This window comes from Raphanus sativus, chromosome 8 (genome assembly GCF_000801105.2).
Source record: "Raphanus sativus cultivar WK10039 chromosome 8, ASM80110v3, whole genome shotgun sequence".
NCBI classification, from domain to species: Eukaryota; Viridiplantae; Streptophyta; class Magnoliopsida; order Brassicales; family Brassicaceae; genus Raphanus; species Raphanus sativus.
The window spans coordinates 24,309,121-24,323,114 of record NC_079518.1 but is presented as its reverse complement, the minus strand read 5'-3'; the positions used below and the strand labels follow the sequence as shown (position 1 = coordinate 24,323,114).

General features: G+C 38.8%; 2 protein-coding genes across 2 annotated transcripts; both read left to right on the top strand.

Moving 5' to 3' along the window:
- The first annotated feature begins 823 nt into the window (after positions 1 to 823).
- On the top strand, positions 824 to 3,954 carry LOC108821531 (elongator complex protein 2). The gene is given in 10 exon segments (XM_018594540.2): positions 824 to 964; positions 1,043 to 1,130; positions 1,314 to 1,399; positions 1,479 to 1,635; positions 1,720 to 2,211; positions 2,214 to 2,846; positions 2,918 to 3,138; positions 3,220 to 3,334; positions 3,337 to 3,387; positions 3,467 to 3,954. Coding segments are annotated over 10 exon segments (2,472 nt in total).
- An 8,531-nt stretch (positions 3,955 to 12,485) lies between these two features.
- LOC108821611 (ervatamin-B-like) lies at positions 12,486 to 13,715 on the top strand. Its single transcript, XM_018594611.1, has 2 exons — positions 12,486 to 12,936; positions 13,141 to 13,715. The coding sequence occupies exons 1-2, from the start codon at positions 12,486 to 12,488 to the stop codon at positions 13,713 to 13,715; spliced, it is 1,026 nt and encodes a 341-aa protein (XP_018450113.1).
- The last annotated feature ends 279 nt before the right edge of the window (positions 13,716 to 13,994 follow it).

Below are 13,994 nucleotides of genomic sequence, written 5' to 3'. Positions count from 1 at the left end.
TTCCTTTTTTTCAAGATGATGGATGTTGTTTAGAAAAATATGAGATTTAAGATTTAAGGCACGGTTAGATGGTATGGTGCAAAAGGTTACCCTAGATTTCAACATCTTACCTTGATGCAGAAGCTACCGCTCTTTCGGAGCAATAATTTGTGTTGGATAATCTTTAGTTTCAAGGAGTTTTTTTAAAGTTACTTTCAGATTCTCATTGAAACCTTTGCGGTATCAAAAAGCTTGACAAAGCTAGAGTGCTACATAATTGAATCATTACCTAAAAAATGTTTCCTCTTCCTTGTTGTATCCCTTCTTTGGTTCATACCATTTATAGAGATGAACAAACTACATATATCGAAAGTTTTATCATATGAATCAAATAACATTTAGTTAGATTAGGTATAGTTAGAGGTGTAAATTTGATTTTAAACAAGTAAATGACGTTTCACGTACTAAATTTATCTGAATTATATATATATATATATATATATATATATATATATATATATATATATATATCTTTATATAAAAATAAGAAAAAGGTAGATTTTTGAAGAAAAAACAAAATCTGAATAATATGATTTATAATATTTTTAGCCCAACACTAAAGCCCAAAAAAATGTTCCCTCCTGCGAACTCAAACCAGGTAAAGAGAAAAACCCTTGTTTTTTTTTGCTAAAAGATTTACTATTACATTTTTAAAAACCCTTGTTCGTACCCTGAAACTTTCCACTACTATAATTTCCGGCGAGATTCACCGCCGCGGGCGAGATATTGTTTGTATAAATAGCAGAAGCGGGGAAGCAACTTCGTAATCTTGAATCAAATAAAGATGTCGGAAAACACCGAAGTCTCAGCAAAGAGAGTGTTCATAGGAGCAGGATGCAACAGAGTGGTCAACAACGTCTCTTGAGGAGCTTCTGCTCTTCTTTCCTTCGGTGCCCAAAACGCCGTTGCTATTTTCTGCCCCAACGTCTCTCTCTCTCTTGAACTCCTCTTTCTAAAGATTAATTTACCCTTCAAAAGTTGATTCCTTTCTGTTTTCTTTCAGACTGCCCAGATTCTTACAACGCTCCCAGGTCACAAAGCTTCCGTGAATTGCACTCATTGGTTACCTAGTTCCAAGTTTGCTTTCAAAGGTACCTTCTTTCCTCTGTTTCTTGCTTACTTGCTGTAGTTTTGTAAAGTCACAGGCTTTCAGATTTCTATTTATAGTCTCTGTTACCGGTTTAGTTGCTGTGGAAGGTTAAGCTTTAAACTATAGATTGTAGGAGAAAAATATCCAAAGGTTAATCCATGAAATTTTTATTATTTGTTTGCAGCAAAGCACTTGGACCGGCATTATCTGCTATCAGGTGATACAGATGGTATCATCATCCTTTGGGAACTTTCTACTGTCAATAACAATGTAAAGACCTTTCCACTCTTATTCTGAGCTGAGTTTCTTTACGGTTTGTGTATTTATATGTCCTGTTTGGTTTAAACAGCAGTGGAGACATGTACTGCAACTACCACGGTATCACAAGAAAGGTGTAACTTGCATCACTGCGTATATAGTTTCTGAAACTGATGCAATGTTTGCTTCTGCTTCTTCAGATGGAGTTGTGAACCTCTCGGATGTTTCTTTTCCGTCTCAGTCCAGAGGTAAGCATTTGGTTCTTACTTCAAACTGCTTCAACCTGCAGTTGATTGACTAAACTTTTTCGTCTTCTTGCTCTTTTGCTGCAGACGGGTGTAAGGTTTTGTGTCTAGACACTCTCTCTGTTGACTCAAAAGCAATAGTGACGCTTTCGTTAGCTGAGTTGCCTCAAAGTCCTGGACGATTTGTCCTCGCCATGGGCGGATTGGACAACAAAATAAAACTTTACTGTGGAGAAAGAACGGGACCGTTTACTTCTGTTTGTGAGCTTAAAGGCCACACGGACTGGATCCGGAGTTTGAACTTCTCATTACCATTACAGTCAACAGAAGAAACCACCAGTAGTATCATGCTTGTGAGTTATTCACAGGACAAAGTCATTCGGATTTGGAAGCTTGTGTTACTCAGTGATGTCGGCTTATTGCAAAGAGAGATCACTCTAGCTTCTTACATTGAAGGTCCAGTTTTCGTCTCAGGGAAGTTCACATATCAGATTTCAGTTGAGTCTGTTCTCATTGGACATGAAGATTGGGTCTATTCCGTGGAGTGGCAACCTCCAGTCACTGACCACCAGCCGCTGAGCATTTATCAGCTTCAATGGACAAAACGATGATGATTTGGCGACCTGAGAAGAAAACAGGTGTTTGGGTGAACGTTGTGTGTGTAGGAGACCTTAGTCACTGTGCTCTTGGTTTCTATGGTGGCCACTGGAGTCCAGATGGTGCGTCGGTTCTTGCTAATGGATACGGTGGATCTTTTCATCTCTGGAGAAATGTTAGTAGCAGCAAAGAGTCTGAAAACTGGCAGATGCAGAAAGTCCCCTCAGGTCATTTTGCTGCTGTGACTGATATCACTTGGGCGAGAACAGGAGAGTACTTGCTATCCGTGAGCCATGATCAGACGACTCGTGTGTTCTCATCATGGAAGAGTGATGAGGGGAGTGAGCATTGGCATGAACTGGCTCGTCCTCAGGTTCATGGTCACGACATTAATTGTGTGGCTATGGTCCAAGGTAAAGGCAACCACCGTTTTGTAAGTGGAGCAGAGGAGAAAGTTGTGAGAGTTTTTGAGGCTCCTCTATCTTTCTTGAAGACACTGAACCACACTTGTTCCGGTGGAGAAGGAAGCTTCCCTGAGGATTTACAAGCAAATGTGCAAGTCCTTGGCGCAAATATGTCTGCTCTTGGTTTATCACAGAAACCTATCTACTTACACTGTCAGTGAACCATTTTTAGCTTTTTACCAAATGCATTCTTGAGATTCATAGTTTTTTTCCCTTTCTTGCAGCTTCTAATGAACCGATGGAGAGAAACGGAGGGGTAGAAGGTTTGGATACATTTGAAACGGTTCCAGAGGCTGCTCCAACAGAGTTGAATGAGCCTCCAATAGAAGATCAGCTTGCGTTTCATACTTTGTGGCCTGAATCTCATAAACTCTATGGTCATGGTAACGAACTCTTTTCTCTCTGCTGTGACCACAACGGAACCCTTGTTGCTTCATCATGTAAGGTAAGCTCCCCCAAATATGTTTGAACTTGTTCAATCTCCTCTGTTCAATATTGACCGAGTATGAACCACAAACTTGTTCAGGCTCAATCTGCAGCCATGGCGGAGATATGGCTATGGAAAGTTGGTACATGGAAAGCTGTTGGTCGTCTGCAATCTCACAGCTTGACAGTGACACACTTGGAGTTCTCTTATGACGATTGTCTGTCTCCAGAGATCGTCACTTCTCAGTGTTCTCTATCCAAAGAACAGGTAAAACCTCGGTTTAGTCTTGAGTGTCACTATAGTCATCTAAATCGGTATATTTTCTTCCTTTATCATCTCTATTCAGACAATGGCGAGGTTAGTCACAAACTCATTGCAAAGGTTGAAGCACACAAGAGGATTATCTGGGCATGTTCATGGAACCCAAGTGGCCACCAGTTTGCAACTTCATCAAGAGACAAGACTGTGAAGATCTGGTCCATTGAGAAAGACAGTCGCATCAAACAGGTTCTTGCCTTGCCTCAGTTTGGGAGCAGTGTCACTGCCGTGGCTTGGACGGGACTAGACCACGAGGAGAAGAGCGGTTGCATAGCGGTTGGGATGGAGAGTGGACTGATAGAGCTGTGGAACATAAAGATTAAAGAAACAGAGGAAGAAGGTACAACAGCAACTGCAGCTCTTGCTCTGAGGCTGGAACCGTTCATGTGTCATGTCTCAGCTGTGAACCGGTTAGCATGGAGACCAACTGAAAAGTCTGAGAGTAACCAGAGCTTGCTAAGATTAACTTCTTGTGGGGATGATAACTGTGTCAGAGTTTTTGACTTCAAGTTTTGAGTGAGAACACAAAACACCTGGGTAGTGTGTTAAAATCATGACCAAAACTCACTTTCTTTCCCTTTAGTAACTGCTCTATCTATTCAAATTTTTGGGTGCTAGAACTTGAAACACATGTATCAAGATGAAATTTTTTTTCCCATAGCATTAGTTGTCTGTATAAGAAAAATAAGAGAGGGGTTCACTTTACTTTTCAAGCTCTGGTCATTTTTGTCTGTTGGGAATGTAATCAGCCAGAAATAACAAAGGAACATATTAGCCTAGTGCTTTACTGATGGCTTGCGGCCTACGTTATGAAAGAATATGAGAATCAAAGAGACTTAAATGTGAAACATTATGAAAAGAGAAAGAGAGAGGATGGCGAGAGTAAGAGAGACAAATAGAATTGAGGAATTGATTTCTTTGATTTATTAACTTACTGAAGTGTTTACATATATAGGCAATACAAAATATCTTAGGAAGCTATTATTTTAGTAATTCCGAAAATAAGATTAAACTAATCAGGAAGAGTCCAACTGGTTTGGAGCAGGTACAGCAGGAAGGACCACAACAAGCTGATCGTTGAGAGTGATAGGACCTAACGGTCATATTGTGCTCCAACCTCTTAGCTCTTCACGTGATCCCATCCTTGCTACACTCCTTCTGCCTTGGCGAGTTTATGTGTATGTTTCTTCATTAATTAAACTCGCCATATTGCTTTCTTGGCTTGCACTTCACTCTTAGGTTGTATGGACTGCCTTGTTCTTCAAGATAACCTCTCTTCTTGTTTAATTCAAATCTCTAGCTCCCCGCCTTGCTTCTCATTGTATCATCTTCATATACTCACACTTGCTGCAGCTTATTGCTTCATCTCAACACTCCCCCTCAAGCTTGACCATGTAGAATAAGTCAAGCTTGGAAACCATGAAGCATTCCCTCATTAAAACCTTGATATGAAAAACCCAGTGGGACAAAACATATCAAGGAAAAAGAGTAGAACAGCTCATGGTTAGAGGATCAGTGTGATGAAAGATCCACAAGTCCAAGCTTTGAGTGGATGAACTCACAAACCTTGGAACTTGCAGCCTTGGTGAAGATATCAGCCAACTGGTCTTCACTTCTTGTGTAGCATGGAAGGATGATCTTCTGCTCAACAGTTTGCCTCACCTTATGGCAATCAACTTCAATGTGTTTGGTTCTCTCATGGAAGACTGAGTTGCTGGCAATGTGTATAGCTGCCTGGTTATCACAGTGCATGGTGATTGGAGTTGTAGCTTCAATTCCCATGTCCTTTAGTAACCCTCTGATCCAGATCAACTCGCTTGTAAGCTTTCTCATGGCCCTGTATTCAGCTTCAGCACTTGAGCATGACACAACCTTTTGCTTCTTACTTTTCCAAGTCACCAAGTTGCCTCCAATGAAGGTGCAATATCCAGTAGTTGATCTCCTATCAACTATATCTCCTGCCCAATCAGCATCACAGTATCCAACTATCCCAGTGCTCTTATTGCATCCCATCCATATTCCTTGCCCTGGTGCTTCTTTTAGATACCTTAGAATCCTCTCAACCATGCTCCAATGATGAACTCTTGGTGCTTGCATCTGTTGGCTTACTTGGTTCACAGCAAAGCATATGTCTGGTCTTGTGATGGTTAGATAGATGAGTTTCCCAACCATTCTTCTATATCTCTTGACATCCTCAAATGGCTTATCTTCAAACTCCCCCTTGCGCAGCACTTTGTAACCATCCTCCAATGGAGTCTTTGCTTTCTTTGTACCTATATCACCTGCCTCACTCAATATATCAAGTGTGTACTTTCTTTGGTTTAAGAATAGCCCCTCTTTAGATCGGCATATCTCAATCCCTAGAAAGTACTTTAGTTCACCCAAGTCTTTAATATCAAATGAGGATTTGAGGAAAGCCTTAGTTGAGATAATACCTTCCTTATCACTCCCTGTTATGATAATGTCATCAACATATATTAGTATGACTATGATGCCTTGTTGCGTGGTGAGTGTAAAGAGGGTGTGATCAGCTTCAGACTTGTTGAATCCTCTTCCATTGAGTGTTGTGCTGAGTTTATGATACCAGGCTCTTGGAGATTGCTTTAATCCATATATTGCTTTCTTTAACCTATGCACATTTCCAGGCTGTACCATATCTTCCATACCAGGAGGTGATCTCATGTAGACTTCATCTTTTAGTTCACCTTGGAGGAAGGCATTCTTGACATCCATCTGCCATAAATCCCACTCTAGGTTGACTGCCAATGAGAGAACTACTCTGATCGTGTGTAACTTGGCCAGTGGTGCAAATGTGTCTAAGTAATCTTCCCCATAGACCTGAGTGTACCCTCTTGCAACCAGTCTTGTCTTCTTCCTCTCTGGTTTCCCATTAGCTTGATACTTTATAGTGAAGAGTAGCCTGCTTGTTACTGCCTTTTTGCCTTTGGGAAGTTGAGTCTCATACCATGTGTAATTTTTAACCATGGCACCAATCTCATCACCAACAGACTCTCTCCACTCATCCAAAGCCATTGCTTCTTCATAAGACCTTGGGATATACTCCTCATCTAAGCTGATCATGAAAGCTTGATGCTTCACTGGAAATTGGGCAAGTGAGCAGACTGCTTGAATTGGGTGAGCTACTGCTTGACTGTTGAAATACACTCTTGTATTTGTCCAGTTTGATGTTGGTTTTGTCTGCCTTGTGCTTCTCCTAAGCGGCTGGCTAGTATCCATATGTTGCTCATTTCCCACTGAATCTTCCTCAGATTGTTGCATTACTGTCTCTTCTTGTCTCTCATCCTGATCATGAACCGGATGTGACTCTTCTTGATTCCCCCCTTCAGGATCAGGATGGAAGTCATCTCTAACCTGAACAACCTCTTCAATCACAGTTTCTAGACTTTGTATTCCCTCCTGGTCATGCCCACTCTCCGGATTGTTGGCTGGTCTTTCTTCTTGTTGTGATTGTCGCATACTGATGCCTATTGAATCCATGATGCGCCTCAGATTAGCTGCCCTATCAGAGGATGATTGAGAGAGATCCTTGAGCTTACCCATCTCTTCTCCTCATAATATCCCGTTGATTCCACAATCTTTACATCTCTAGAGACTAGCACCCTTCTCATGTCTGGATCATAGCACTTGTAGCCTTTTTGGTTAGGAGAATAACCCAAGAACATAACCTTAGTGCTTTTGGCCTCAAGCTTGTTTCTCTGCTCACTAGGCTGCAAAACCTAGCACAAACAACCAAATATGCGCAAGTGATTAAGAGAGGGTTTTCTTTTGTTCAATACCTCATATGGAGTGAGATCATCCAAGACCCTGGTGGGAGTTCTATTGATGAGATAGCATGCTGTCATGACAGCATCACTCCAAAATCTCTTGGGCACATTGGTGTAAAAAATCATGCACCTTGCTACTTCCATGAGATGCCTATTTTTCCTCTCTGCTACACCATTTTGTTGAGGTGTATATGGACAGCTAGTTTGGTGGATGATGCCATGTTTTGCTAGGTGGTTTTTGAAAGCATTGCTTGTCTATTCTCCTCCATTATCTGACCTGAATACTTTGATCTTAACATTGAAATGGTTAGTTATGTATGTCTGGAAGTTTATAAAAGCATCCAACACTCTATCTTTGGTTTGAATCATAGTTAGCCAAGTGTATTTCATTTTTTGGTCTATAAAAGTGACAAAATATTTATGATTCTCCCTAGATATGCATGGTGCAGTCCAGACATCAGAGTGTATGAGATCAAAGCAGTTTTCATAGATAGTAGATGACTTAGGAAAGACAGACTTGCAGTGTTTGCCAAGTATACAAGCTTCACAGCCATCATTTTGAAAAGAAACATTAGGCAGCAAAAGGTTCAGAGCCCTAGAGTGTGGATGACCTAGTCTAGCATACCATAATACATTATTTTCTACAACAGGAATATAACTAAAAGCAGAAGATAAATCGGAAGCAGGCTTGATGTCTTCAAGTAAGTATAACTCTCCCTTGCTCACACCATTGCCCAGCAACCTACTAGTTTCAATATCCTGAAACACAACTTCATTAGGACTAAAGATCACTTTGCAATTTAAATCAGTAGTGATCCTTTTGACAGATAATAAATTTGAAGCAAAGGTTGGCATGTAAAAAGCTTTAGAATCTTTTTCAAACAGTTTAAGAGTTCCTACACCTTTAATTGGTATTTTATCTCCATTTGCAATCATCACATTTCCAAGAACAGGCTCAACATTACTAATCAACCTAGCATCACTAATCATGTGGTGAGAAGCCCCTGAGTCTATTAATAGAGGCTTAACACTACTAGGAGCATCAATTGAATTAATGAGAGCAGTAGGTAATTTATATGATGAATTAAGGGAGATACCAAGTGTGTTACCAGAGTTGTCTTTGAGGACTTTGATGAGAGCCTGAATGTCTGACCTCTTGATTGTCTCATCATGTGTAGTCCCCATAGCTGAACTCCCACTGAAAGTTAAAGCCTTCCCATCACCAGTAGCCTTTGCGCGCATGGGAGTGGATGGTTCTCTTATCTCACCAGAGAAATTGGCTCTTGCATCAGCAGAAGGAGTCCTGAACTTCTGAGGCTTGAGATGAGGGTAAAGAATCCAGGACTTGTCGTTGCCATGGCCCTTCTTTTTGCAGTGATCACACACCCACGCTTTCTTTTCTTCTGGTTTGTAAGAGCCCTTATTTGCCACACCCTCTGTTTTGCTTTCTTCTTCTGCTTGGTTTGCAAGCACAAGCGCCCCTTTTCCTCCAAAGAGTCCCACTGAGCCCTTCTCCTTTTGAATCTGAGAGCATACTTCATCAAGTGATGGTAGCTCAGTACCCTTAAGATGTGCTTAATCAGGTCGCCATAGGCTGGATTGAGAGTGAACAGCAGGGCAAAGACCTTGTCTTGCTCCCTTCTCTTATTAAGCACATCAGGGTCAACAGTAGATGGCCTCAGCATCTCAAGTTCAGTCCACAAGGACCTGAACTTCCCAAAATGTCTATAAAAATCAGCATCCTCTTGGTTGAGTGTGTTGATAGCCCTTTTGACTTCAAACACTCTACTGATATTAGACTGGTTACCATACACTTTCTTAAGTGTATCCCACAAGGCCTTGGAAGTTTCACAGTAGGAGTAAGCTTCCAAGATAGAATCTTCAAGACTGTTGTGGAGCATGGACAGTACAAAGAGATCCTCCTGACTTCTCTTGTCGCTGGCAGCATCCAAAATCACAACTTCTTTACCATCCTCTCCTAGGATGGTCTTCTTTGAAGCTGTGCCTTCTTCAACTATCTCCCAGAGACCTCTGCCTCCAAGTGCTGCTTTGGTGAGTCTTGCCCAAAGCAAGTAATTAGGACCCTTCAAAGTAACTGAAATCCTCACCATTTTTGAACTTTCTGCTGAATCCATCATGAACAACTTAAGAACAGCAAGAACAATTCAAGATTAGGATGAGAAAAGAGTGTTTAAATTTTTTTTAAAAACAGAGTGTGAGTTCAGAGTGTTTAGATTTACGGAAGTAGTAGTAGAGAATAGAGAGAAGAATAGGTCTCAAGAGCTTGAGAGCTCTGATACCATGAAAGAATATGAGAATCAAAGAGACTTAAGTTTGAAACATTGTGAAAAGAGAAAGAGAGAGGATGGCGAGAGTAAGAGAGACAAATAGAATTGAGGAATTGATTTCCTTGATTTATTAACTTGCTGAAGTGTTTACATATATAGGCAATACAAAATATCTTAGGAAGCTATTATTTTAGTAATTCCTAGAATAAGATTAAACTAATCAGGAAGAGTCCAACTGGTTTGGAGCAGGCACAGCAGGAAGGACCACAGCAGGCTCATCGTTGAGAGTGACAGGACCTAACGGTCATATTGTGCTCCAACCTCTTAGCTCTTCACATGATCCCATTTGCTACACTCCTTCTGCCTTGGCGAGTTTATTTGTATGTTTCTTCATTAATTAAACTCGCCACATTGTTTTCTTGGCTTGCACTTCACTCTTAGGTTGTATGGACTGCCTTGCTCTTCAAGGTAACCTCTCTTCTTGTTTAATTCAAATCTCTAGCTCCCCGCCTTGCTTCTCATTGTATCATCTTCATATACTCACACTTGCTGCAGCTTATTGCTTCATCTCAACACGTTATATAGGGGATGGATGATTCAAAGTGGTGGCCTGTCAACCGCAATGCAGACGAAAGCAGCCAAATGATGATGAATGAATCTAATAAAATTAATTGAGTTGTATAATATTAGTGAGAGAACATTAACATAAAACACCTCGTAGTATTCTAAGATCATTGTAGAACCTAAAATCTACACTCAGTATTTTGTAGTGTTTGTAAGTAAACTAGGGAAGTGACAAAAGATGTAGGCAACGATATCATTAGAACACAACGATGTAATCGGAATTCGATTGACACAAATTGACTTTTATTGATTAAGAGGTCGATTACAAGGAATAACAAAGAGATTGATTATAACAAGGAGATCGATCAACAATAAGATCTAAGACGAAGTGAGAAATGTGAAAATGTGTGGTGTGTTCTCTCTCTAGGGTTTTCGCTGTGTTTTTAGCATTGATCTCTTCTCCCTTTTATAAGCTCGACTCCGCTATCCTTGTAACTGCTTCCGCGACCTTTTCGACTTCAGCGATCTCCTTTGCTACTTCGTTGACGTCGCTATGGGCCCTAGCTTCTCGGCCCATCTGTTTTGATCATAGAATGTTTGGTTGAAATCCAGCTCCTTCCTTGTTGACTTCGTTCGAACATATCAACATTTTTTCGCGGGCTTCTCATTCGCAGCCCGTTTCCAAAATAGGTCCAATAGTTTGAGGAACCGAAATTGGGTCCAACAATCATTACCAAAACTCTCTTTCTCTAAGCATCACTGCACTGTTTATGCAAATAGCTATGTTGAAACATTTTACCACATCACTTTTTCGTCATTGCATTAAGTTTAAAACAGTTCTGGTCAGGTCCAGTTTTGTGCCAAGAGTGAACAAATGCTTACGCAACCGACTAATTGATGAGACTGGCCTCTTTATCAATTGCATGATTCGCCATTGATTATATGTATATACAAAAGTAGATGGTTTGACTTTTCACCTTGAAACAAACAGGAATCAAACAACATCTTATTATAAAGGAAGCCAGGAAAAGCAGACACATGCATGGACAAAAAGTTTTGAATAGTTCGGCTGATAGCCAAAAAAAAGTTTGTGAAACGGAGAATCATAAGTGACAGTTGCAGATGCATACGACCAGTAGGTTTTAGATGTTTTAGCCATCGTTGTGTGATAAGCAATGTTGTACCCGTTTCAACAACATGTTTTTCTTTTGGAGATGCTATTGTGTAATTTGGTTGGTAGATGATTTTAATTTTATTATTATTTTAATAAAAATAACTAATATCAGTTGCCAAGACATCTAAACAATTAACTATTTATGATAACTAAATGAAAAAGTTTATAGAAAGAGTATATAATATTTTCATCGATTTCTTTTTTAAGTTATTATTTATAAACTATACAAAGCATTTTACTATAACTTTTTATAAAAATCAATATAGTGCGTTTATATTCTTGTGTAAATATTCTAGAGTTAGATTATATAGATCAAATAATTAAAATTGTAAATAATATTTTATATTCATTAATTATATTAGTTCTAAAAATTGAATATTAAAACGATGTGGCATTCATGAAATTGATGTTGTGTATCAATATCATAGAAAAATAGAGAAAATATTAAAATTTTTATTTTTTGTTAACATAAAATTTTTTTTCTTCATAAATATGTTTTTGTTGATGATTTTGAAAAGAATCTTTTTGGTCAACAAAGACTTTTTCTGGTCAACAAAGACCTTTCTTGTTGATATACACTTCGTTTTTGATCGACACAGATTTCTTTCTTTTTGGTCAACATAAACTTCTTTTCTGGTCAACATAGATTTATTTCTTAATTATTTGGTCAACATAGATTTTTTTCTTTGTGTTTATTTGGAGTGAAATATGGTTTCCTATTACTGTGGTATATACTTATTTTATTTTCCATTATACTGCTGATAATCAAAAATATAGAATATTACCCTGTTGATTTGCTTCCTCAAAACCCACCAGAAGATACTAATTTATAAAATATAGCTTGATTTTTATATTTATTTGGAAAAATAAAAATTGTGATAAAGTATAACATATATAGTTTTTTAAAATATTAAATAAGTGGTTCATCCGAAGATCATGAAGCAAGTAATGCAAACTATGACATCGTCACTAACTCGCATTTTTTCACATATAGTTAACAAGACTCGGCCCAAACATATTTAGGCCATTTACACAACTATATTTTTTCAAGACTCTTTCTTATATTAATCAAAAATTGAAAGCATTTTTGTATAAAATAAAAACTTAGTCCTTAAAATATAAAGAAAAATTATAACAAAAAGGTGGGACCCTGTGCAAAAGCACATTCCACACACATCCATCTGACTATATATAAAACTACACTAAACCTTGTAAATATTATCCACCAAATTCAAAATGGTGTCAGTACTTTCTGTGTTCGTGGCTCTAACCATTATTTCCATTAATTTAAAACCCTTTCAAGCCACATCTAATGTCACTTTGCATGAGCAATCCATTTTTGATTACCACCAGAAATGGATGATTCAATTCTCTAGAGTTTACAATGATGACTTCGAGAAAGAGATGAGGTTCAAAGTGTTCAAGAAAAACTTGAAATTTATCGAGAACTTCAATAATATGGGGAATCAAAGCTATAAACTTGGTGTCAACGACTTCACCGACAAAACTAAAGAAGAGTTTCTAGCCACATACACTGGTGGTCTCCGGGGCATTAACGTAACTTCACTACCCGAAGTGGTTCACCAAACGATGTCATCTAAGAAATTGAACTTTAGTGAACTTGATTTTGTCAAAGACTGGAGAAATGAAGGAGCTGTAACGCCTGTCAAAAATCAAAAATCATGTGGTAAGCTTGCTGTGATTATTTATTATAAGTAGTCTTTATGCGTACTGAACTAGAAATTGTACAATGTAGCACACTGCTAGATTGGTCCTTTAATGTCATAAGATAGAATAGTACATTCCGCATTCAAAACCTAACCCCCAAGTTAGGGCTATCAGTTTAGGTAATTTGGTTCATCAAAATAAAGTAATCGATATCTATGTGCAGGATGTTGTTGGGCGTTCTCATCTGTAGCAGCAGTAGAGGGTTTAGCAAAAATTTCTGGACAAAACCTCGTATCACTGTCAGAACAACAACTTGTAGACTGCCATAATGGTTGTAAGCCAGGAAAGTTTTCTCTTGCTTTTGACTACATGATAAATAATGGTGGTATTACTTCCGATGCGGAATACCCTTACCAAGCAGAACAAGGGCAGTGCCATTCCAACATCATACCCACCGTAAAGATAAAAGGGTATAAATGGGTCCCAAGGAACAACGAGTTTGCGTTACTGGATGCTGTATTGAGACAGCCCATCTCGGTGACCATTGATCCGACTACAGACAGTTTCATGCATTACAAAGAGGGAGTGTTCGATAATCGAGACTGTGGAATCGGACAAACTCATGAAGTGGCGATCGTTGGGTATGGGGCAACGGAGGATGGGATAAAGTACTGGTTGATTAAAAACTCTTGGGGTGAGAGTTGGGGTGAGGAAGGTTACATGAGAATCCGTAGAATGGTGGAGTGGCCTGAAGGAATGTGTGGTGTGGCTCAGTTTCCTTGTTATCCCGTTCTTTGATGATCAAAACTGAAGTGGCATTATTAGCCTGGTTAGGATTGTTGACATATGATCTAATTCTACACAGTAACTTAAGTGTGACTTTAAATATTGTAATGCAGTACATCTTATGCTTGCTCTATATAATCATAATGTATTGCCTCCCTTTTGAAATAAAATAATATTGTTTTGTCATCTTAATTTTGTTTTATAAGATATATTATTTGTAATACAAATTCTAAAAAGAAATTCTGAACTTTACCCTATTTCTTTGTTTTTAGTAACAAATATGGTATTTTG

Excerpts from the sequence above, each read along its gene's own strand:
- LOC108821611 (XM_018594611.1), top strand. The coding sequence starts at position 12,486 with ATGGTGTCAGTACTTTCTGTGTTCGTGGCTCTAACCATTATTTCCATT. Across the intron at positions 12,937-13,140 it reads CAAAAATCAAAAATCATGTG|GATGTTGTTGGGCGTTCTCA; the intron begins GTAAGCTTGCTG and ends ATCTATGTGCAG.